The sequence below is a fragment of the Theobroma cacao genome, chromosome 10 (genome assembly GCF_000208745.1).
Source record: "Theobroma cacao cultivar B97-61/B2 chromosome 10, Criollo_cocoa_genome_V2, whole genome shotgun sequence".
NCBI classification, from domain to species: domain Eukaryota; kingdom Viridiplantae; phylum Streptophyta; class Magnoliopsida; order Malvales; family Malvaceae; genus Theobroma; species Theobroma cacao.
This window is the reverse complement of record NC_030859.1, coordinates 3,218,848-3,242,371: the sequence shown is the minus strand read 5'-3', so window position 1 is coordinate 3,242,371 and position 23,524 is coordinate 3,218,848. Positions and strand designations below refer to the sequence as shown.

The 23,524-nt window shown below is 34.4% G+C and overlaps 4 protein-coding genes across 4 annotated transcripts; 1 reads left to right on the top strand and 3 right to left on the bottom strand.

Moving 5' to 3' along the window:
• On the bottom strand, positions 526 to 3,213 carry LOC18586284 (ABC transporter G family member 6). Its single transcript, XM_007009543.2, has one exon. The coding sequence runs from the start codon at positions 3,002 to 3,004 to the stop codon at positions 773 to 775; it is 2,232 nt and encodes a 743-aa protein (XP_007009605.2). The 5' UTR covers positions 3,005 to 3,213; the 3' UTR covers positions 526 to 772.
• On the bottom strand, positions 7,611 to 11,643 carry LOC18586283 (U4/U6 small nuclear ribonucleoprotein Prp3). Its single transcript, XM_018129558.1, has 6 exons — positions 11,162 to 11,643; positions 10,195 to 10,440; positions 9,676 to 10,101; positions 9,370 to 9,564; positions 9,129 to 9,283; positions 7,611 to 8,624 (listed from the first exon to the last, which is right to left on the bottom strand). Exons 1-6 carry the CDS (start codon positions 11,540 to 11,542, stop codon positions 7,739 to 7,741), a joined length of 2,289 nt encoding a protein of 762 aa, XP_017985047.1. The 5' UTR covers positions 11,543 to 11,643; the 3' UTR covers positions 7,611 to 7,738.
• On the top strand, positions 16,143 to 19,311 carry LOC18586282 (receptor-like protein kinase HERK 1). The gene has a single exon (XM_007009540.2). It carries the CDS (start codon positions 16,614 to 16,616, stop codon positions 19,080 to 19,082), a length of 2,469 nt encoding a protein of 822 aa, XP_007009602.2. The 5' UTR covers positions 16,143 to 16,613; the 3' UTR covers positions 19,083 to 19,311.
• Positions 19,662 to 21,467, bottom strand: LOC18586281 (receptor-like protein kinase At3g21340). Its single transcript, XM_018129030.1, has 2 exons — positions 20,906 to 21,467; positions 19,662 to 20,258 (listed from the first exon to the last, which is right to left on the bottom strand). Exons 1-2 carry the CDS (start codon positions 21,316 to 21,318, stop codon positions 19,694 to 19,696), a joined length of 978 nt encoding a protein of 325 aa, XP_017984519.1. The 5' UTR covers positions 21,319 to 21,467; the 3' UTR covers positions 19,662 to 19,693.

Here is a 23,524-nt window from a genome sequence, read left to right as displayed (position 1 = left end):
TATTTTCCTTCATCCAAGCCTGAAAAAAAGTTGAGAAAAAATGAACAAAGTCAACATGGTATGGCTGCAAGCATAAATGAAGATTGCAAACCCCATGTGTATTCTTCTGCCATCTTCTTCGAAGTAATAATTCTCTTTCCCACTGTTGATATGCATCAGGCTTATCTAACTTTAGGTATTGGTGGATGGATCATTTGGAAAATCATTTGGTCAAAAGTACTCAAGTATCTTGCCTCTGTTTAGTTTTCAGGCCTTTGCATGCTACTTTGTCTACAGTTTTTCATTGTCAAATAATATTGTTGACTACCTGCTGAAGAATGGCAAAAAGTTGTTCAATGAAAGTGATACAAACAGTTTAAAATTTTAGCCTTTATGTTGAATCTGTTTACCTACTTGTATCTAAAGCAAAAGCCATGCAAAAACCATGCAAGGGATTGTGGAAAGCAAAGCGCCAAGGGGAAAGGAAACCATAGCAAGTTAAAACAACAATCTCACCATTAGTTTCCAAGCTTAAATACTTAACAATGAAGAAAAAGAATGAAGATTTAATAATTTCTGAATGGAAAATCCACTTTCCATTTAATATGCAACAGTTTTACACCAGAACCTGATCAACTCAGCTCTACCAACAGTCAAATTACAAAGTCCAATTGAAGAAATTAAACCCAAAAAGATAATAATTATAATAAAGAAACACACAGATTACAGCAACCTCCCTTGCCAAATCAATTCTTATTCCAACCACATGCTTTCCTCACCTGTGTTTTTTTCCTCATGACCTCTTGTTCTTGCTTCCAAGTAACAAAGAGAAGTAGAACAAAATCCTAAACAAGAACCCCCAGGCCACAGTAATCCACAAGCAATTCCATTTGCTCAAATCTGTTGCCCCTTGTTGTTTCAAGATATCCACTCCTGTTGTCAAGCAGGTCGAGCTTGTAATCGTCATCCCTAAAGTATTGCTCAATGACTGCAATAATCTCACTTTCATGGGGCCTGGGACTGCTGCAAGTGGGGTGTTGTCGAAAATCTGAATGCCCCTCACGAAACATTTTGTGGGGTGGTCGAATTCGTTTTGCAAAACTGCTTCATAAGGGTATTTGATAAGGGATAAGTAATGGAACCAAATCCAATACGCCGGGATTCTGTCCCGGTTGATGAAGAAGCCGCTGAAGAGCAAGAAATAGGCTAAAATGGCGACGACAATAGTGTAACCCAGCATCACATGAGGAACAACACCAGATAGGAATGTGACAAATGAACATCCAGACCAGAATGAACCAAACATGATCAGGAAATAGAACAGGAAGCCTGAAAATCCACCATCAAGCCCTACTGCCCAAAAGGTTGTAGCCGCGAAAGCTAATGACAGGAAAATCAACCCCGGTAAAGCCACCAAGGCGTTTGATATAACATAAGATAATCTCCTGTAAGCGTTGTAAGCAGTTTCTCTCATGAAAATGTACCTTTCTTGGAGAAAATCTGGAAGAGCATTAGCACAAGTGTAAAAGGTCGTTGACATGGCGAAAGCGAAAAACCCTATTCTTTCTTGGACCCCTTTGGGTGAGTTATCAAGCCGCCAGAATACGGTGGCTAAGATGAACCCCGTTACCATAACAGCTCCGAAACGGGTACCAAACAACTCGGGCATCCTCCTTGAATTCAAGATGGATCTGTTTGACAACACCACCATTTCTTTCCAAAAAGGATTTGCAAACCTTGGAACCATGGAAGTGGAAGTGACATCATTGCTAGCACCTGAGACAAGTTTACCTCTTGAAATGCTGGCGCTTATTGCATCTTTGAGTGACAAACCAAGCCGATCTGGCTCGGTGTATATTGGATGCTTCGTGTTTTGCCATGACTTGTTGAATTCAACCAAACTTTTTGTTCCTCCAGGAGATCCTTCGAGTTCCCGGATTAAGTCGAGAGCAAACTCAGTTCTGTTCTCGTTCTCGGGTATCGGATGCCCAAACTCGGAGAAATATAGCGGCAGGCTTGTAGGTGAACCACTGTAAACAGTTTGTCCGCGAGACAAAAATATCAATCTGTCAAGCAAACCAAGAATTCGATAACTTGGCTGATGAACTGACATGATAACAATGCTTCCACTCTGAGCAATCCTCTGCAAAACTTTAACCACCATGAAGGCGCTCGTCGAATCAAGCCCTGATGTTGGCTCATCCAAGAACAGAATAATGGGATCGTGAATTATATCAATTCCAATTGACACACGACGACGCTCTCCGCCAGAGACACCACGATGACCTTCATCACCGATAACAGTTTTGGCTGCGTTTCTTAAGCCTAACTGGTCAATCAAAGCTTGAACTCGCATTTTCTTCTTGGATTTCGACAGAGTCCGAGGAAGTCTGAACTCGGCAGCGAACATTAAGGTTTCTTCGACGGTAAGCATTGGATAAAGCAAATCATCTTGCATAACATAAGCTGAAATCACTTTCAGCATCCGCGACTCCAAAACTTCGCCGTTTAAAGTCACGTTCCCTTGCAAACTCCCTTTAGCTATTCTATTAGCTAAAGCATCGATAAGCGTCGATTTCCCTGACCCACTCGCTCCAAGCACAGCGAGTATCTCTCCGTCTCGAGCCTCCCCGGAGATATCATTTAGCAACGTCTTCGTCTTGTTAAAGTACCTATCTGCAGCTAGCGGGTTGCCACTGGAGGCGGCGCTACTGGTCCTCTGTCTCAAAAACCCCGGAAGCGCCATCTTGCGGGAAACCTTTACACTATAACTAAGGTTGTTAAAGGAAAGAACAAATGGCATTGGCCGAGGCTGGGTAACATCGACGAGGATTTCATGGACCGGAGTTTCGTCGCCAGTGGCTTCTTTCCGTGCATCGCCGACGTGTTTAAGCAATTGCCCGAGAGTCGGGGAAGCTCCAGCGGCTGTTGAAAACTCGCCGGAGACAAGCTCCATCGAGTGAGGGAAAAACTGGGAAGAAGTATTATTATCCGGCAATATACTTTCCGCTACAACACGAGACATCGTGGCTTTTCTTTTTTGAGTGAAAAAATGGGCAAAAGGGTGGCGATATTTAAAGGGAAAAGAGATTTCTGTGGAAGAATGTAATGTTAACGGCCTTGCAGCTGACTTAACGCCGTTAACTCTGGTGGTTGTTTGAAGAAGAAGAAGAAGAAGAGCAGCGAGGTAAAGGGAAGAAGGGAGTGCTCAGGCTTTGGGTATTTTTGGGGTGTGAGAATTCTATATATGTATACTATATATATATATATATATATATATATATATATATATATATAATATAGATAGGAATTTGAAAATCAATGTGAAATTGTTAATTTTTAATTATTATTTATTGTCTTTTATTTAGTAAAGTTATATAATATTATTTATTTATTTATTGTTATTATTATTTTGTTCATGCTGTTTTTATTGGGAGGTAAGAGAAAGGTCACCTAAATCATCTAATCTGAAATCTATACGTCTTTCTTTTCTGGGAAGGAAGATGAAGAGGACACGTGGATGGTTAGGATGGGTGTTTATATGGGTTTTTAAGTGATGGGTAAACGACACGTGGCGTAATGGGTCTTTGAGTATGGGGGAATTAGGCCGGGTGTTGATCTACTGTGGCGTCAGCTTTTATTTAGTCCAAGTGGATGGCTAAAGTTTAAATGGCTTTCGTTGCTAAACTTAGACCGCTTAATCTCATGTTTGATGGTTTAATTACGGATTTGAAGTTTAATCATTTGTGATTAGGGTAACAAATTTACAACTTCATCTCAAGTGAGACAAATAGTAAGACATTTTTTTTGAAGAATGTCTATGGGTACTTCATAATTGAATTTTTATATTATTAAACTCGATTAAATATGATTAAGATACTTTCTAATCTAATTCGGGTAGGGTTCGATTTGTAAAGCTACTACTTGTCACGAGTTTGTCACTAGTTCAGATAGTGGTCTTAAGATACTAATCATCCGAATTCAATTATAGGTGATAATTTTTAATATTAAAATTAATTTTTTATTTATTTATTTATAATTAATGTAATACTTATTAAAATTTATTAATTATTATAAATATAATTTTAAACTTTAATATATTTTTATGAAATAATTTTAATTGATTAATTTAATTATCATTAATGATATACATAACAATTAATTTAAAAAAAATTTTAAATGAGTACAAACATTTAGCAGGTATTGTCAAGGATATCTAAATACAGAATCAAATAACAATTTAAAAATTTAATCTGACATTTATAAAATTTCAATACCTTATCAAATAATAAAATTCGAGTTAAAATACTTTAAAAATAATAGGTAACTTCCCCGTTAACATCTCTTATCATTAAAATTGACTATTTAAGAAAACTCAGCTAACAAGAGAAAAATAATAAAGGGAGAAGATTTATTTAGAAATTTATTTGAGTGAATTTTCTTGGCCTAAAATATTGTTGGAAGTTATGAGCCCATTAATTATTAATGAAATTGGAGTGTGGGAGTTAATTTAACTCAAACATCAACAAAAGAGAACTTTAAATATATATAATTTTCCTTTCCAAATTTAGCTGTTTATTATTTGGTGTGCAAAAGTCTTCCTATCTTCATTAAATAAAAAATAAAAAAATAAAAAACCAATTTCATAAACCCTAATAGAATCAAGCTTTGACAGTTTGCATATGTTTTTTTGGTAGTGTTACAAAGATCAACAAGAAGTCTAAAAAAGGATAAAGTCTACTTCTAAATAGAGTATTTGTAATTAGTAAATTTACCAATTAGGTGGGTTGATTTCTTTTTATTTATTTCTCTTTGAGAAATGTCACTTGATGTTCAAAAATAGCAAACTAACCACTCACCTTAATTAAATGTAGGTCCAATGGAAAAAGTGTTTGTTCAGGTAATCTTTTAGCAAATTATTTTGGCAAAGTATTGTGCACTTCACTTTTTAATATTTTGCCAAAAACAAAGATAAAATCAGAATTGTTGGTCAAAGCAAAGGAATGTTTTGTTCAACTTTACAACTGTACAAGCCTGTACAAACTCCATATAATTTACTCATTTTTTTAATTTAATTTTTATTTTATCTCAAAAAATTAGACATAGAGAGAGAGAGAGAGAGAGAGATTCTTTTTTAATAAATTAAATTGATTAAAAGGTAGAAGGAAGTAGGAGAAACTGAAAAATAAAATTTCTTTTAGGTTTGATCGACAAACCTAAAAGAAATTATTTTGAGTAGAGGAGGGAAGTTGAAGAATTATTATTTTATTTGTAGAATGTCTAATTTATTTATTTCTTATAAACGATATGAAAATAATAAATAAACATAATTTGAAATCTTTATTATTTTTATTATTTAGGTAAAATACTCTTTTTTTTTATATTTTAATCATAATTTCACGCGTGTTTATTAATTTTCGAAGTAAACAATTCATCTCAAACGTGTAAATGACGTTAACGAACAAATATAAAATATCAAAAATACCCTTCCTCTTTTTATATCTTTTTCATTATTTATTTTTTGTCAAACTAGACTTGATAATTTTGAACACTACACGAGAAGACACGGGTTAAACAGATTTTGTATTTACCCTTAACGTGTTTCGTGTCTTAACGTGTCAGACACAACAAACACGTTTAAACACGTTTACTTAATCGTGTTATCGTGTTTAAACGTATATATATGACACGTTTATTAACTTATTAAATATTAATAGTTAAAAACTATTTTAACTTTATATAAATAATTTTTAATAATTATTTGATGTGTATTTTAACCTTATATATAATAATAAATTTTATGTATGTTATTTATATTAAATTTTATTATATTTGATGTTATTATTATTTTTTGGTTATAATTATTTTTATAATTATATATTTTAAATTTAAATAATAAAATTATATTTAATTATAAATATTTTTATTTAATTGTGTTAAACGTATTATTAATCGTGTCGTATATTGACACGTTTAATAATAGTGTAAAATGTGTTAATTGTGTCGTGTTACACGTGTATTAAATGTATACATGTCATGTTTATTTTTAACTTTAACGTGTTTCGTGTCTAAACATATCTAACATATTTAAAACATAAAAATACGAATTGTCATGTCTAAGCCAAACGATGGGACTCCTTACGCTAATTGACCACCCCTTGTGCTCCCTAGGAGAGTCGCGCCCCCCACCCTCGTGCTCTCGGATCTTGCACTCTCTTGAGAAACGAGGGGAGGGGGCGCAGAGGGAGATCCAATCGGAGTTGGGTCTTGCACTCCCCAACTAGAGTTGGATTTGACACTCTGATTGTGGGAAGAGGTGAGGGAGATTTTTTTTAATAGGAAAAAGATTCAAAATAAAAAATATAATTTATATAGTGTAATCATTTTTAAAATTAATAAAAAATAAAATTATCAACGAAAGATACTTTTTTACGATCAATCATCAGAACCAATTTTTTATTTAAAAAACTAATAGACTTGCATAAAATTATATCTAAAAATTAGGAATTGAAAATATTTTACCCTCATTATTTTTATAAGGAGAGTAAGACCAAAACTCTAGAAGCTCAAGATTTTTGGTTGTGAGATCAATTAAAACGTGATTCAAGTGAAGTATCCAACAATAACAAAAGCATTAATTGTTTAAATGCCAACCAGCATATATATTAAAAGCCCTTGTACACAATGCATGACAAATTTCACAAATCTGAAAGCTTAATCTTTCCTTCACGAAATGCAAAGCACCTTTTTTTACTTTAAAATGGAATCATTGTGTATTTCGAACTAGTAAAACCTTAATTATATTGAAACATGATGCTTTAACTTGGGGGATGAAGATGTAACCAAACTTAAACTAGAAACCATATGCTTACAGCTAGGTGATTTATTGATTCCTAAGCCTGCTAAGCAACAAGGTCTGGTTTCCAGAAGCAGAAAGGAAGTTTAATTCTCTGATACTCAATCGTTAGCATCCTCAAAAGGGAAAGGGAAAACCAGAAGTTAAACCAACAAACTGGAGGGAAAAAAAACGTGTAAGTTTGGGTTTGTGGACTTGCTTTGGGTAGTTAAAATGTAGATAAGCCACCTCCCCTTACCAAAAAGCAAGCTAACTCATACCTATAAATGTAGGCTGTACAAATAGTGTCTGTTCCTGCAAAGTCAAAAACAGAAGATGGGGAAGGGCATAAAATAATTGTGCATATCAACATGGGCATGTGATTTATCCAGGCATAATTTATCAACTGTTTTAAGTCAATTTTCTGTTTGTTCTTTCATCAGCAAAAGTTAAAAGGCTGGAAACACCTTTGTTATCTGATTTTGTCCTTACAGGTTTCTGTAAGATGCAACTTACAAGCATTGACTTGATAAATCCGGTGCCCGATGTTGGTCAACTTTGGAATTTTTTCCTTGCATTTATGACTCCCAGAACTTGGAGGGCTCCCTGCTTTTTTGAAATAAATGAAGTTCCGAGGTTTTACCTATTGTTTGGATCAACCCCCCCAGCTGGATTCGGGAACCTGGATTTACACCACTTCAATCTCTGGCTATTGGCTGTTTTATTCATTCAACACTGTCATCATGCCTCCCTCGGTTGTTTCTCATACAATGGATTGTACATTGACATGAGATAATTTGCAAAGACGATGGCGTATGACAATTGATTGCATGAAGTAGTTCTTAAAATAACAACAATTCATTGATAGAATAAAACCCAGTAGAGCAGTTCAACTTGAGATGGGGAAAACTTGAAAATGACCTTTCAAAAATCAAATTCATTTTCTGAGAAATTTACCGCGAGGTCCCAGTAATGGGCCACTCCAGCATCAGCAAAAACCTTTTTTGCAGCCGCTTCAGTGATGCACTCATGGACGGAGAACTTACTGAAACTTGGTTTGGCAACGCTGCCTTGCCAAACTAACACACACTTGTTAGGAGGTTTCTCTTCATCCTCATCTCCATCCTTGTCTTCCTCTTTCACAGCTTCAGTCCAGTTTATTCGCCTAAGCATAAGTTTTCCATACCTCTTAATGGATTTGCTTCCACCTTCCACAACTACAACACTAATACCCTCAGAAATCACAGTGCAACCAGTCAAACGGTTTTCTTGGGCATTAACATCAACTTTAAAGCGTGTCTTGGGATGTGAGAGGTCATTGATCTTGTAAACTGAAACAATAGTCTCCACTGTATTTGGGTCATCAAAAAGCTTTTTCTCTTTCTTTTCACGTCGTTCAGCAGGGGTAAGCTTGCGAGCAATGTTCCTGTCTACATGAGCCTGTTCCCGCTCAGCAGCGGCACTATGGATTTCCATTTCAAGCTTAGTAGGATCTTGGGTAGCTTCAGAGCCTAGAACTTTCATTAAATTGCTCAACTTAACTTTTGGCTTGGGCGGTTCTATCAGGCCTTGTCTAATCATCTCCTGTCTATCCTTTTCCCTGGCCAGGCGTCGCTGTGTGCGTAGTTTCTTCTGCTCCTTCTTGGTTAACTTCAGGGGCTGAGGCGGTGGAGGAGCTGGCTCAGCAGGAGGCTCAATTGGACGAGGATGTTCAACATAAATGGTAATCTTCTCCATCTTCAGTTTATCTTCATTCACCACACCATCAGTAATGTCACCGTAAGAACCAGACACCAGAATAGGCAGATCCCTGAAATTTAACAAACATATTTCACCAAAAAAAAAAAGCCAATAAGAGAGAAAAAAAAGACAAGTAAAAGAAGGAACATAATAAGCCATAGTAGTTGTAATACCTCTAAATTTTTAAATGAGATTTAGATATGAGACTGAAAAGAGAGGGAGAAGCTTTTTGGTTTTAGACATATGACGAAGTGCATTTTACATGTCCTAAATCAGCTTCAATAAAACCAACCAAACACACAGGGCAAGAGTTCCAAACTTTCACTCAACTAAGAGTAAAGTATCAAACAAATTCTTTTAAGGGAAAGTGAATATGCAACCCAATAGTTACAGCCTAAGCAGAAACAAATTACAGATAACTGCATTTCTAGCGATAAATCAATCTTCCTGACATATAACATCAGCTGGATAGATTATTTCAGTCTAATTATGAACCAATATCTCCTATGTGATTTAATCAATTAAAGGTATGTAAACTTAAAAAAACAAAGTTATGAAAGGAGCATCAACTTACCACCACTCTATTTCAGGAATTGGGTCTTTCGGTTTCTCCTTAGTTATAATTCTTTCTGACACCTCTATCAAATTTGGATTTATATCAGCCTTTGCTTTTGCCAATTGTGCTTGCTTTGCCTTTAGCTCTTTTGCCTTTGCTTCTCCAAATTGACTCTGGAAGAAATAGATAATAATCTTAAAACCAGACAAACAACTAATGGAAGAGTAAAAGTGAGAATTACAAATATAAAAACTAATACCTTTAGTTTAATGATCTCAGCGTCTTTAGACCATTTTCCTTCCTCTACAAACTGAAATGTCATCCTTTTTGGTCTAAGAAGCTTATTCTTATTGATTCCCATCCTCGAATCAAAATGTGGATTTGATTCTGGATCCACCTCCAGCTCAGGTTTAAGGATCTGGAATGCATCTTTCTTTTGCTTGTTAATGTTAACCTGAAAAATCAAACGGATTAAATTAGAAAACAGCCTTGAAAATAGCACATAATTGCACCAGAAGTCAGAAGATAACAATAATTGCATCAAAACTACAAAAAATTCACAAACCTTAAGCGTGCTAAGATTACTGGGTTTAGTCACATTTATGATATTACCATGTTCATCAATTTCCCTACCAAGTGCATCAACTCGGAGAACAGGGGCCTTGGTAGGTTTCTGAGGAACCGGAACATCCGTTTGCACCTGTCCAGGGAACAAGTTTATTAGAGGGGCAAACTGAGGGTCCTGGCGAAATCCCATCTTAGCAGCCAGCTCTTGAGCACGTTTAACAGCTTCTAAATTGGGTATTGATGCAAGGCCAGGAACAGAAGCCATCCCACCAGCAGGTTGCTTCACGGAAGCTGCTGCCACAGAGGTAGGAGGAAGGACTGCTGAGCTTGACGGTCCACTAGCAATAGCATAAGTAACTGATGAGGCTGGTCCCTGAACTGTTCCAGTAGTCACTCCTGAACTGGAGCTAGGGCCTCTGTTCAACTACACATAACAATACGAATACAAGATGAATATTTCTCAACTTTCAAAACTTCAGGACAAAAGGAGGAAAAAAAATTAAGATAAAGAACTTACTGAAGGTATTTTCTTCAGTTTCTCCGCTAGTTCTTTCTGCATTTGTAAAGCCTTTTTAGCTTTGGCTAAGGCATCAAGAGAGAGATTTCCACCACTTTTCCCAGCAGCAGAGGAGCCATCTGTACTAGATCCAGTAACCTCATGAGATCCGGTAATACTATATGCTTTATTTTCAGCAGTAGAAATGGAAGGTACCTTGGTAGAAAGGGGGTGACCAGTCCTTGGTAATGATGCCTGAGCAGCACCCTGCAGGTATTTAAAAAGTAAAATTTACATCAGCATACACACTAAAAAGTTTGGCAACAGGCTAAAAATTTAGCAGAGGGAGCAACTTTAAATTGGCATAATATCAACATAACTGCACTGAAACCAGACACCATCATGAAAACATAATATTTTAAATTGACATCATTCTGCATTTTATACATTTCAGATCTCATACTAACATGCAATGCATGCATTAGCTAATATCTCAGGACTTATTGCAGCTTTTAGCAGTGCTTAAGCTAGCATATAAAGTAAAGTCCGAAATGGTGAAGCATTATATCATCGCAACGATGACGGAAGACAAGTAAGTTAACAAATCTCTAAAAGCTAATCAAATCATGTGATATTATAAAATTCTACTTCCTAAAAAGCCTCAGATTAGAGCAAATGTAAGAAGGCAACAACTAAGACTCCTCTGCTATCCATCCGTATAAACAACAACATAGGGGAAAATGAAATTCCAACAAAGAAATTTCAAAGCTTATGTACTAAGTGCTAACTCACTGAACGCATATCACAATGCAATAATCCACTTCTAATAGCTATTTCAAATAAATAAGGAAGATTATTACTTATAAATGCATAATATGAAGAGAAATCACTGTTCAAATAGGTGCAAAATCACAAATAGTCTAAGAAACAAGATTATCCTACCCCAAACATTACCAAAATACTCAATCCAAATAAATAGAAGACTCACATTTTGAACTGGTTCACCTCCATTAGCAGCATTGGAGAATTCAATTTCCTCTTCTTCTTTTACTTTATCCCCAAATCTTCTCCTCTCTCTTTTTTCCTCTCGGTTTCCTTCTCCAACTTTAGCTCTCTTCTCTCCTCCCTCCTCACTCTCTTCCCTCTCTTTTCTCTTCTTCTTCGCTTCAACTTCCTCATAGGATCCCTCACGATACTTCTCCGCCGCCCTATCTCTCGAACCCTCCCTCTCAAACGATCTCTCGCGTTCATCACGGCGCGATGAGGAGGACTTATGATCCGATCGCCGGTGGGAGTCGCGGTGGTGGCTACGGTGGTGCTTGTCGTCTCGGTCTCGAGACCGTTTGGTTGCGGGTTTATCTTTGTCCATTTCTAGGGTTCGGGATTTTCCGGGGGTTTTCGGCTGTGTCTCTCTCTCCCTTTGGGCTCAGGTTCTATCCTAATTTCTACCGCTTCCAGCGAGTTGTTCTGATATGAATGAAATCTCATTATGAATCTGACCGACGTCGTTTAAGTAAACTTGTTAATCTACACCTGCTGGGGGCATTTGATCTGGCCCATTATGGTTTGCTACATGGATCAAAATTGGGCTTTATTAACGTTTAACAAATTATATAGAGCAAGAGATATGGATTCTATTTATGGACTTTGTTAGTGATTTTATTTTAACATAATACTTAAAAAAAATTTAATTATATAAATAAATTTTTATTTTTTAACTTTGTTCAATAAATTTTTATATTTTTATTTTATACCAAATAAATCTTTATTTTAATAAAAAAATGTTACTGCTCATTTTATACATTGTGATTATCATATGGCAAATTAACATGTTATGGTGGATAATGACGTGACATGTTGATATGACATGCTGATATGATATGATGACATAATTACGTGATATTTCAACTTTCATATCAGTGTCACATGAATATAAAATGACAAGTGACATTATAATTAACGACAGTTAAAATGTTATTTCTTATTTTATACTACATAATGTTGACATGTCAAGTTAATATATCATAGTGGATGATGATATGACATCATGACATAGTTGTACAATATTTTCACCCTTCACGTTAGTGTCACATGAGCATAAAATGATAAGTGATGTTTAACTAATGACAGTTAAAATGTCACTTTTTATTTTATACCACATAATACTGACATGGTAAGTTAACATACGTGACATATTGATATGACATAATGACATAGTTGTATGATATTTTTACCTTTCACATTAGTGTTATATGAGTATAAAATGACAAATGATATTTTTACTCATGACAATTAAAACATCATTTCTTATTTTATGTCACATAATGTTGACATGGTAAGTTAATATATCATAATAGATGGATGACGTGACATGTTGATATAACATGATGATACAACCACGTGATATTTTCACTTTCTAGGTCAGCGTCGCATGAATATAAAATGACAAGTAACGTTTGACTAATGATAGTTAAAACGTTACTTTTTATTTTATACCACATAATAACGACGTAGCAAGTTGACATGTCATAGTGGATACTTATGTGACATGTAAATATGACATGATGATATAACCATGTGGTATTTTTACCTTCCACATTTGTGTTAGATGTGTATAAAATGACAAGTGATATTTTGATTAATAGTAGTTAATCAAGCGTAAAATACATGGGTTTGATTAAACGTGACAAAAAAATAAAAGTTTATTTGAATTTTCTTAAATAGTTTAAAATTTTTTTAAAATTATTATGCCTTTTATTTTCATTAAATTTTTATAAAAATTTTGCCTATTTTGATGGTTTTCCTCTCATAATCTAGATAAAAAATATTAAATTAAACTATTAAAATACAATTTAATAAATTAATCAATATGTGTTATTATAACCTTTGGAGGACAACAATGAACCGTTGAGTCTTAATAATTGTTTAGGATACAAGTGAATCATTGAATCTTAATAAATATATTTTGAATTATGAGTTGTAACATAATAGCTCTTGCTTCCCTCATTCACTAAAAATACAATAAATCCAATGTTATTTCTTTCTTTAAATTACTCTCATCTTAATTAATTCATAATCAATTCATAATTGTAATTTCAAATTCTATAGGAAGAATAAATTAATTGTAAATATTTTATGTCCATATATTACAAAAAATATTTAATGGTATTTTTATGCATTTATTGTTATTGTTTCTTGAATGTATCTTTAAATTTATTTTTTGACATATAGCTTAAAAAAGCTCTTAAACTATTTAAGAAAATTCAAATAAATTGTTATTCTTTTATTGCATTCAATCAAACTCTTGTACTTTTATTTTAAAACAAATAAGTCCTTATACTTAATAATTGACTAATTGTCATTAATCAAAATATCTTTTTATCATTTTATACTCACGTGATATTGATATGGAAAGTGAAGAATACAATATAACTATGTTATTGTGCCACATCATCATCCATCATGATATGTTAATATATCATGTTGTTGTCTCATCACAACTTTAAGTGATATTTTCTATCATTAGTCATAAAAACTTATTTAATTTAAAATAAAAATATAAAAACTTAATTAAACTCAATAAAAGTATAAATCTCACAAGCTTAACATATTATGCCTTATTTTTTCTATTTGATTAAGTGCAATCTCCACAATCCCACAAGCTTTTCTTTTCTTTTTTTTTGTTATTTGCTTTTGTTTCATATATGTTTATACTTTTTATCTTTACTTATTCCATGAGTATATTTTTTTACAATGTTCTCTAATTATTTTTTTATTATAAAATTTTCTATTTCATTTCTTTAATAAAATAAAAATTTTTAAAAATTGACAGTTCGATACTAAATCAAATCATCCGACTAATTGATTGATTGAAACAAAACATTAAAAAAAAAAAGTGATACAAACTTGTTTTAAACCATAAAAGAAGAGAATAAAAAAAAGGGCATAGAAGAGACGTGGCGTGTGCTGATTGGCAGAAAATAATATGCTCTGGAGCACCTGGCCGTAGAGGATGCTTTCTGTTCCGTTCCCCGACTTTTGCTCAACAGTCCTGGTTGGTTGAGAAAACGCGTAATTAGCATAATTCCGACAGCGACAAGAGATGGAACAGCATGATTTGGATGTTTCATTAAAATCAAATTATCCTCTCAGCAGAATTATTTCTGTCCCCAATAAATTATGGATAAAAAATAAAAAAAAGGGAACATAATTATACAAACAAGTAAACAAGGCCGTGTTTGCCTTTATTTTAACAACTTGATTTCTTTTTTTATATATAAAATTATAAAAATAATACAATTAACAATTATATGACATAATATCTAATTTTTTTGAATTATTTAAAAATTTAAATAAGTTTTTGTTCGTTTGTTGTGTTTAATTAAATTTTTATATTTTTATTTTTAACTAAATAAATCCTTATGATTAGTGGGTAATTATATATTGTTACTCAAAATATTATTTTTTATTTTTATATCATATAATGTTGACGTGATATGATGATATGTTATAATAGATGATGACGTGATAAATTAATATGACATGATGAAATGATCATGTGAAATTTTTTATTTTCCACGTCAATACAAAATGTGTATAAAAAGATAAGTAGCGTTTTGATTAATGGTAATTAATGGTAAACATTAATCATTAAAAACTTATTTTTTTTTAATAATTTAAGAGTTTTTTTAAAACATTATGTCTTACTTCATTTTCTTTTCAGATTCGAAATCAAGATTCTATTCTTTAACTTAATTATTATAAAAAAATAAATAAATTCTATTCTTTGTTTTGCATTTTGTCTTGGCAATGCAAATTATATACAAAGCCAAATAAATAATTGTTAGCGTGTTTGCTAATTAAGAAATTAATTGATAATTTTTCAAGTATCCTTTTTTTAAGATAAATTTTCAGTTGTTGAACCTCTTTTTTTTCTTTCTCTATTTGAATTAGGTCAAACACATTTAGCAAATTTGTTTATAACATTTATTTGTTCCAAAATAACTCAATAAATGAACATTATTATAAATCAAATTTGATCATTTATTATGTATATGGAATGCCACAATCTTTAAGTCCTCTAGATTAAATGTTTTTTCCTACTTCTTGATAAGCACTATGTTAGTTGCTCAAATTGAGTCAGCCTTAGGTATTTCGTCTCTTTCAACTTTAATTTTGTGCAATGAAATAATAATAACAATGATGATGATGATGATGCTTAAATCTAAAATTCATAATCAAACTCTCCTCAATTATTATGGAAATTAAATTAATACCCTTCTCAAATAATGATTCCCTAATAGTTAAAGCGAGAATGATTTCCCCGATAATGTTACAAAAAAGGTTTTTTTTTTTAATTTTCAAAATTTAAATATTGTTTTATTTTTGTTTTCCTAAAAATTCCGAGACTGATTTTTTACCATAAAAGAAACCGCCGAGCATTTGAACTAAAATTTTCGACGTAATTAACAGAGATTTTTTTTATTTTTATTATTAAAAAAAAGAAGGAAAAGACATTAAAACAACCAAACATGGCCTAAGTCTTAGATTTTTTCTTACCACTGTTTTTCCTTCTTACACCAACCCGAGGCGCAACAAAACTAAACCACCAAACGTAAGACACAGCTTTAAACGTGCACACGGGAGAGAGGGTGAGACTCAGCCGCCCATCATAGCTGTCCTCCTCTTCTGCTTTCAATTATAACTTTTGGTCCATTGGAACACTTTTTGACTCTAGCTTAATAGTCCAAATACCAAATCTCTTCATTTATTTTTTCATCTGTTTTTTTGGTTTTGTCTATTCAATTCCATGAACTTGTCAAAACCAAACGTTGATAAACACATTTTAATATTTATAAATTCTTTTGTAGTCGTTTTCACATTGCTACTTTCTGTCACTTTGATCTTTCCCACGTGCTTCTACATACACTTTGAACAGCTAAAAGTGGTGGAGCTCATGAATTTGACATATTTGTTAGTTTCTTTCTGCAATTTGGGATTTTATTGAAGTTCCCTTTTTTTGTCGGCAGTCTCTTTTCAATCTTTTCTTGATTACTATCAGGTGAACTTTTCCAGGTTACCTTTTTGTTAATTCTTTGGGTATGTTTACTGGGTTGTTGCCAAAATGGTCTCTTGGTGAAGTTACAAAGCAGTTCTGAGCTTTGTTGCTGCAGCCATCACTCCACCAGCTTTCTCAGGTTAGCCTGTTTTGTTTAGTAGCTTCTTGTCCTTTGATCATCTCTAGTTTTAGCCATTTCCACTGGTCCATTGCAATCTTTATTGTCTGTTCTTCTCACTTCTCAATCAGCTTTCTCATTTTCATCTCAGGTTAGCTTGTCTTGTTAGTAGCTTCTTGTCTTTGGAAAATCTCGAGTTTTTGCCATTTCTATTGCAATCTTTATTGTCTGTTCTTCTCCCTTCTCAATATTGGAGTTGCTGTCATGGGGAATTCTGGGAATTTGGGTTTGCTTGTACGGATTTCATCTATCTTTTGTTTAGTTTGTCTTTCAGTAGGATTCAAGCCTATAGATAACTATTTGATAGACTGTGGATCCTTCAAAAATAGATCAGAGGGTCAGAGAGTATTCATAGCTGATAACTTCAGTTCTTCATCTTATACTCTTACAACCCCACAACATATTTTTGCCAATTCTGTTTCAAATTCAATCTCACTATACTATGATGCAGCTCTGTATCAAACTGCTAGAATTTTCAGTGGACCTTCCCATTACAACTTTTCAATAAAAGAACAAGGGAGGCACTGGATTCGCCTTCATTTCTTTCCTTTTGTATTCGAAAACTACAATATGAGCAATGCAAAATTCTCTGTTTCTGCTCAAAACTTTACCCTTATTAGGGAACTTCAATTAGGGAATAGTTCTGTTGTTAAGGAGTATTGCTTGAACATTACTTCTAATAAGCTGGTTCTTACTTTTAACCCTGCTGCCAAATCATTTGCTTTCATCAATGCCTTGGAAGTTTTCTCAATTCCCGAGAATCTCATTCCTAAAGAAGCAAGGACAATTGATCCAAAAGGTGATAACAGAACTCTGTGGGAGCAAGCATTGGAGACAGTTGCGAGAGTGGACATGGGAAACGCAACAGTGCTTCCACAAAATGATACCTTATGGCGACTTTGGGTTTCAGATGATGCATATCTGATAGATAAGAATCTAGGATCATTTGTGTCAAATGTTAAGGCTGTTAATTTTACCGGAGGATTGGTGACTGAGGATATTGCTCCTGCATCTGTATATGGCACCGCCACTAGGTTGAACTATGATGATCCTCGACTTAAGGCGAACTTGACTTGGAGCTTTGATGTTAACCCTGGATTTGATTATCTTGTTCGGCTTCACTTTTGTGATATAGTGAGTAATTCTACTCAGCAAGGCATCTTTCTCCACATTTTCGTAGATACACAGTTAGTGGGTCATCTTGATCTTGGTTCTAAGACATCAAATGTTTTAGGTGTCCCATATTTTATGGATGTCTGCATAAAGGCAAGTGCAAGGCATAAGCTTAATGTAAGTGTTGGTTCATCTACTATAGTCGATTACCCAAGTGTCATTCTTAATGGTTTGGAGATCATGAAAATAAACAATGCTAGGGGCAGTCTTGATGTTCCAGATCTTGTTTCCTCAAGAAGTTCCAAGATGAAAGTCGTGGTTATGGTTGGCCTGGCTGTTGGGTCGTTTGTTGTTGTTGTTGTTTTGGCTGCAGTTCTCTTCCTTTTCCGCAGAAGAAGAAGAAAGCCAGTTCAGGAGACAGAGGAACACTTTTCCATGAATACAGGACAAATAGTTCATACAACAGGAACTAAATACTCTAATGGGACTGCCATATTTTCCAGCTCAAAAATAGGGTACCGTTTTCCTTTTATGGCAATTCTGGAGGCAACTGACAATTTTAGTGAGAATTTGGTAATTGGCGTTGGTGGTTTTGGTAAGGTTTATAAAGGAGTATTGAGAGATGAAACAGAGGTGGCTGTCAAGAGGGGAGCTCCTCAATCAAACCAAGGTCTGGTAGAATTCCGGACTGAGATTGAAATGTTATCTCAGTTCCGCCACCGCCATTTAGTATCTTTGATTGGTTACTGTGATGATCAAAATGAGATGATCATAATTTATGAGTACATGAAGAATGGAACACTCAAGAATCACTTATATGGCTCAAATCTTCCTGGCTTGAGTTGGAGACAGAGGCTTGAGATATGCATTGGATCAGCCAAAGGACTTCACTATCTTCATACTGGTTCTGCTAAGGCAATAATACACCGAGATGTCAAGTCTGCAAACATACTACTTGATAAGACTTTCATGGCTAAAGTTGCTGATTTTGGGCTCTCAAAGACTGGTCCGGATATTGATCAGACGCATGTGAGTACAGCAGTTAAAGGAAGCTTTGGGTATCTTGATCCAGAGTACTTGACAAGGCAACAACTAACAGAGAAATCAGACGTGTACTCCTTTGGGGTTGTTTTGCTTGAAGTCCTTTGCGGAAGGCCTGTTATCGATCCATCCCTTCCAAGAGAGAAGGTGAATCTAGTGGACTGGGCAACAAAGTCTTACAGGAATGGGAAATTGGAAGAAGTTGTGGATCCTATTCTTGTTGGTGAAATAAAACCAGACTCCTTAAGGAAGTATTGGGAAATAACTGAGAAATGCTTGCAAGAACATGGGATTCATCGGCCTTCAATGGGAGATGTCCTATGGAACTTGGAGTCTGCACTTCAACTCCAAGGTAATGAACAAACACCCAATCACAATGGTCAGCTATCTTCTCAAGCGAGCCATGTCAGCCGCTTGGAAACAGGTCTAGAATTCAGCAGAACCGGTAGTGTAAGCGACCTTGCTGGTATTTCAATGAGTACAGTCTTTGCTCAAATGGTGAGAGAGGAAATGAGGTAGATCTTACCCAAAACTCTTTCAAGTTCATTATCTTGAGCAAGATGAAACATTATAAAACTGTACAGAAGGAACTGCATTCCACTTCAGGTTGTTCTCATTTCTGTAATCCACCATGTAAGAATCAGCTTGCTAGTAGATTGTTAGAGCTTGGCTTGCCCTCTTCGAGTAAGGGTAGCTACACTTGTTATCCTATTAAGATTTCCTTTGATTGATCTTTCTATTTTTTGTCTTTCTTTTCTTATTTATTTTATTTTTTAATTTCTATTTTTTTGTTTTTTATTATAAAAAATAAATTTAAAAAATATCGAACAAAAGGAACTTAAAATTTTTAGAACAAATTATAATTCGTAAATCAAATATTTTCAATAAAATATTTCAATGGTTAAAATTTAAAAAAAGTCTTGTGTTTAAATATTAAAAAAAATTCGACTTACAACGTATAAGACAGAAATTATTATTTTTTATTTAAAAGTAAGTAATTTTTTTAATATTATTTATAATAAATTTAATGGAATGAAAATGGGAATTTATTCATTAAAAAGAAAAAGTATACATTTTTGTAATTTGAGAAATAAAAATACAAATGAAGAAGAAAAAATACCTTAGGCAGATCAATATTGCCTCACAACAAAAACATGAATTAAAATGACAAAGGCTAAAATCAAAGGATCGTATGCACCGACGGTGAAACCTTTATCATGATCTTGAACATGATCAACGGTGGTGAAAACTTCCATCGCACTGATTATAGGTGGCAACGTGGATGAATCTGCAGCCGCCAACGTTACATTAGCCGTAGGATCCACAAGGATTTCAGGGTACACCGTTACCACCTTACATTGTTTGACTTCAACTGCCACAGTGGCCTTCCTCACACCGTTAACGTAAACATCGACGACCCTCGTGTCGCTGGGGGAAGGCCTGATCGCCATTTCAGTGAAATAGAATACGAAATACGCTGATTGTGGGGTTGATTGAGCGGGAAAATCAACGGTCATGATTATAGGAGAGGAGGTGAAGAATGATGCGGTCGAGGTGCGTAACACTGACTCAGGAGGGTCATTTGGTAATAGGGGGTTAGAACCTGGTAAGGTCGTGAGTAGATTATAAATTGGTGGGGTGAGTCCAGATGCCCATATTCTGTTGTGCTTTTCATCATTTAAAATACTAGTGTACCTGTAAACAAAATCGGAAGAAAATTTTCATGAAAACGCATGTGTGTGTATATATATATATTGGGTAAGTAATTAGTTTTTTTTCATCTTATAAATTTTATTTTGTTCATTTTAAAATTCAAATACAAAATTTTTAAAATAAAATCTATTCTAATGTTGGGTGTCCCCTTAAGAATATTATTTTTTTTTATAAATGGTTATGACAGAAAATAATAATAAATAGAAAAACTTAAAACACTAAATAAGTTTATGAATTGTTGAATCTTACTTAAATTGATTTTTATTCTATTATTTCGTCTAAATAAATTCATATGATATGATTTGTATTTAGAAATATCTTCATATTTACAAAAAAATGTCATTTTTATTAAGTAACCTTAATTGGTATAAGGTCCAATACTAGATAACATCTTTTGCACATATAGATGTTGACACGGTTTTCTAACATGACAAAATTAGTTAAATGAGAAAATTTTTCTTCTTAAGATATACTCATTTTAGTTAACTAATCTTACCACATTAAAAATGTTACGTCAATTGCCTCGAGATGTCGGTGGACCATGAGGTTAATGACCATTAGTATCACCTATGTCATGTGACATCTTTACATCAATGACGTGATGTGTAATTTGAGCAAATTTGACATACCTGACCTCAACACCAGCCAAGTTGGTTCTGTTGACTAGAAAAAATGTAGCATCACTCTCCATTTGTGGGTACAAGTGTGGGAACATACTGGGGCCTAATGGCACGGCCTCTAGGGAAGAAACGAAGGGCACCTCGCCGTCCCTGGTTTGCTTCAAGCACACGTTAACAGAACTTGAACCACGAGTTGCGTGCATGACCTCCTGGTACACCGGCGTTATCGTCGATGATGTCGTGGTGACTGTCGACCATTTTTTACCGTCAACCTCGAGATCGAACGTTGGAGGATGATCGAGACCATCGTAATTACCGTAGACGAACCCTGCCCTAATAAGGTATCTTGGGACTTTAGGGTCTGTTGGCAAAGTGTAGCAATTTTGATCACTTGGATTAGGGAAATATCGGAGGGTAGCCATTTCTGTATGGGTGAGCACCCGTTCTGGAATCCGTTTGTTTTTGCCAGCTTTAGTGAACTCTTCGTCTGTACTCCATGGAAGCCCATTGTCTCCAATCACTAAAGCGTCATTGCCACAATCGATGTTTATCCATCCTGTGGTTGACACTGAAACAATAACAAGATTGATTAAAGTACATTTATTATTTTTTAGAATGAAAAATAATCTAACTTTTTATCAAGTTAAAATTATAAATAAATAATTATATAAATTAAAATTCGAATCTACTGTTATGAATGATATAATTGTAGATTTAATCGGATGTTACAATTATACTTCAGAAATGCCATTAAACTCTAAAATCAACTAAAGTAATTATGGAATTTGTAGGTGTCCTCTTTCACAGTAGCACAATAAGACTTCCCTCTGGTCAAACTATACAAGACTGATCCCACTAGAGCACATTTGCCCCTGTTAAAAACGAAATCATGCACCCCTGGCATTGTAACCCAAATCTGTGACACTAACAAAACTCAGTAGCAATTTAACTCGGCCAAGAAATCAAGATATAAAGATTATAGTGAACCTTCTACCAAACCAGCAGGCACTTCGTTTTACTCGACAAGCACATCGGGCAAAGAACTCTGTTTCTACCAGTAGAACCATATTATTTCCATGTCACCCTCACATTGCCTCAAGAGCTTACCCCTGTTCCTACCTTGATTAACCCAAATTGCCTAGAAGGAAGGAAAAAAGAAAAAATCCAATTCCAAAGTTAAAAATAGTTACATCACCTTGACAAGAAGTGATAAAGAATTGAAATGCCAAGCAAAGAATCCACAATAAGTTCTTCATTTTTGTGAAGAGAGACAAAAAGGGGGGTGGAGGTTGGTTGTATTGGAGTCCAATGTATGCTTCTTTATATATGGGAAGCAAAAACTAGGAAGGAATTAGTCAAAGGAGATGTTGAATTAACAAATAAAATGTTTACTTTGTAATGTCCACCATCAAAAGCTAGCTTTCGAAATCTACTTGTTTGGTTACATCGACTGCCAAAACCTTTGTACTAATATCCAATCTCCTTCAATTGCTATATCGAAGTAAATAGCAATAAAAGAAACATACAAGAAGAATCCAAATCATTAACCTATAAGTTTCTTTTTTAATTCTCTTCAAATTTTGGATCTACCCTCTGTTCAATAGAAGAGATTAGAGCAATTTTTGGTTAATTTTGGGGTTATAGTAGAAGATATATATACCCCACTCGTTTTGTATCCTTCTTGTATATATCCATACGGTTCATTATGAAAGTGAGATTTTATCTCAAGATCAGTTCATCCACTGTCTTAAACGAGGGAGAATCGACAACCAAGGTGTAGGATGAGAAAGGCCGGCCATTCACCCATTGGGTGGCATAAGGGAGGCCTCCAAGAGATTTCGATACAATAAGGAGAGGAAAATCATCAATTTTTTTGTTGTTGTTTTCATATGGAAGCGGAAGCTGAGTGCATGAACAAACCTTGATGGAAAACAAGAACAATCAAAATACCAGCAGTCCTAAGATAAGATTTCAAGACGTATCTTTAGACCAAGTTGCTATACTATAGCCCTTCGATCTCCGAATCCAGTTTCTTCATGACCCTGTAAAAGAAGATGGAAAGCCATGTTTAGCCCCTAGACCATCTTCTCGCGGGCTGTTTCATTATAATCATACCAAGATAATTGACTCTTATTGAGCTCCCGGATCCCCATTACTTTCACAAACAGCCCAAAACTATCCATCACTTCGAGAGAAAAAGATTGCTCTTTGAGAGTGAGAATGCTAAGAAAATAGTAGAGATATATATATATATATAGAGATATATATATATATATATATATATATGCTTGAGAGGAGAGAGGGAAAGACAAGACTGATCAAACAATTTAATCAAGTAATTATCAATTACATTCACCACCTCAGTGTTAATGGGAAGATGAACAAATATGATTAGGATTGTTTGTCACGACCCGAAACTCCCCATCGAGCCCGTGACAACCGCCGCGAAGCCTCGACAAACATTCTTCACTCCGAATGTCGATCGAAACCTCGCAAGTCTCTCGTATCAGCTTTCGCACTTTCCCGGTAAGCAATAGTTATCAAATAATCAAAATACGAAGGATTACAAATCATTTTCAAATCATAACATAACATATTGTTTTTTTGTTTTTTTTGGCTCACAAGGAC

Excerpts from the sequence above, each read along its gene's own strand:
- LOC18586282 (XM_007009540.2), top strand. The coding sequence starts at position 16,614 with ATGGGGAATTCTGGGAATTTGGGTTTGCTTGTACGGATTTCATCTATC.
- LOC18586281 (XM_018129030.1), bottom strand. The coding sequence starts at position 21,318 with ATGGCTACCCTCCGATATTTCCCTAATCCAAGTGATCAAAATTGCTAC. Across the intron at positions 20,259-20,905 it reads TTGGCTGGTGTTGAGGTCAG|GTACACTAGTATTTTAAATG; the intron begins GTATGTCAAATT and ends TTTTGTTTACAG.
- LOC18586284 (XM_007009543.2), bottom strand. The coding sequence starts at position 3,004 with ATGTCTCGTGTTGTAGCGGAAAGTATATTGCCGGATAATAATACTTCT.
- LOC18586283 (XM_018129558.1), bottom strand. The coding sequence starts at position 11,542 with ATGGACAAAGATAAACCCGCAACCAAACGGTCTCGAGACCGAGACGAC. Across the intron at positions 10,441-11,161 it reads GAGGTGAACCAGTTCAAAAT|GGTGCTGCTCAGGCATCATT; the intron begins GTGAGTCTTCTA and ends AAATACCTGCAG. Across the intron at positions 8,625-9,128 it reads ATTCCTGAAATAGAGTGGTG|GGATCTGCCTATTCTGGTGT; the intron begins GTAAGTTGATGC and ends GTTAAATTTCAG.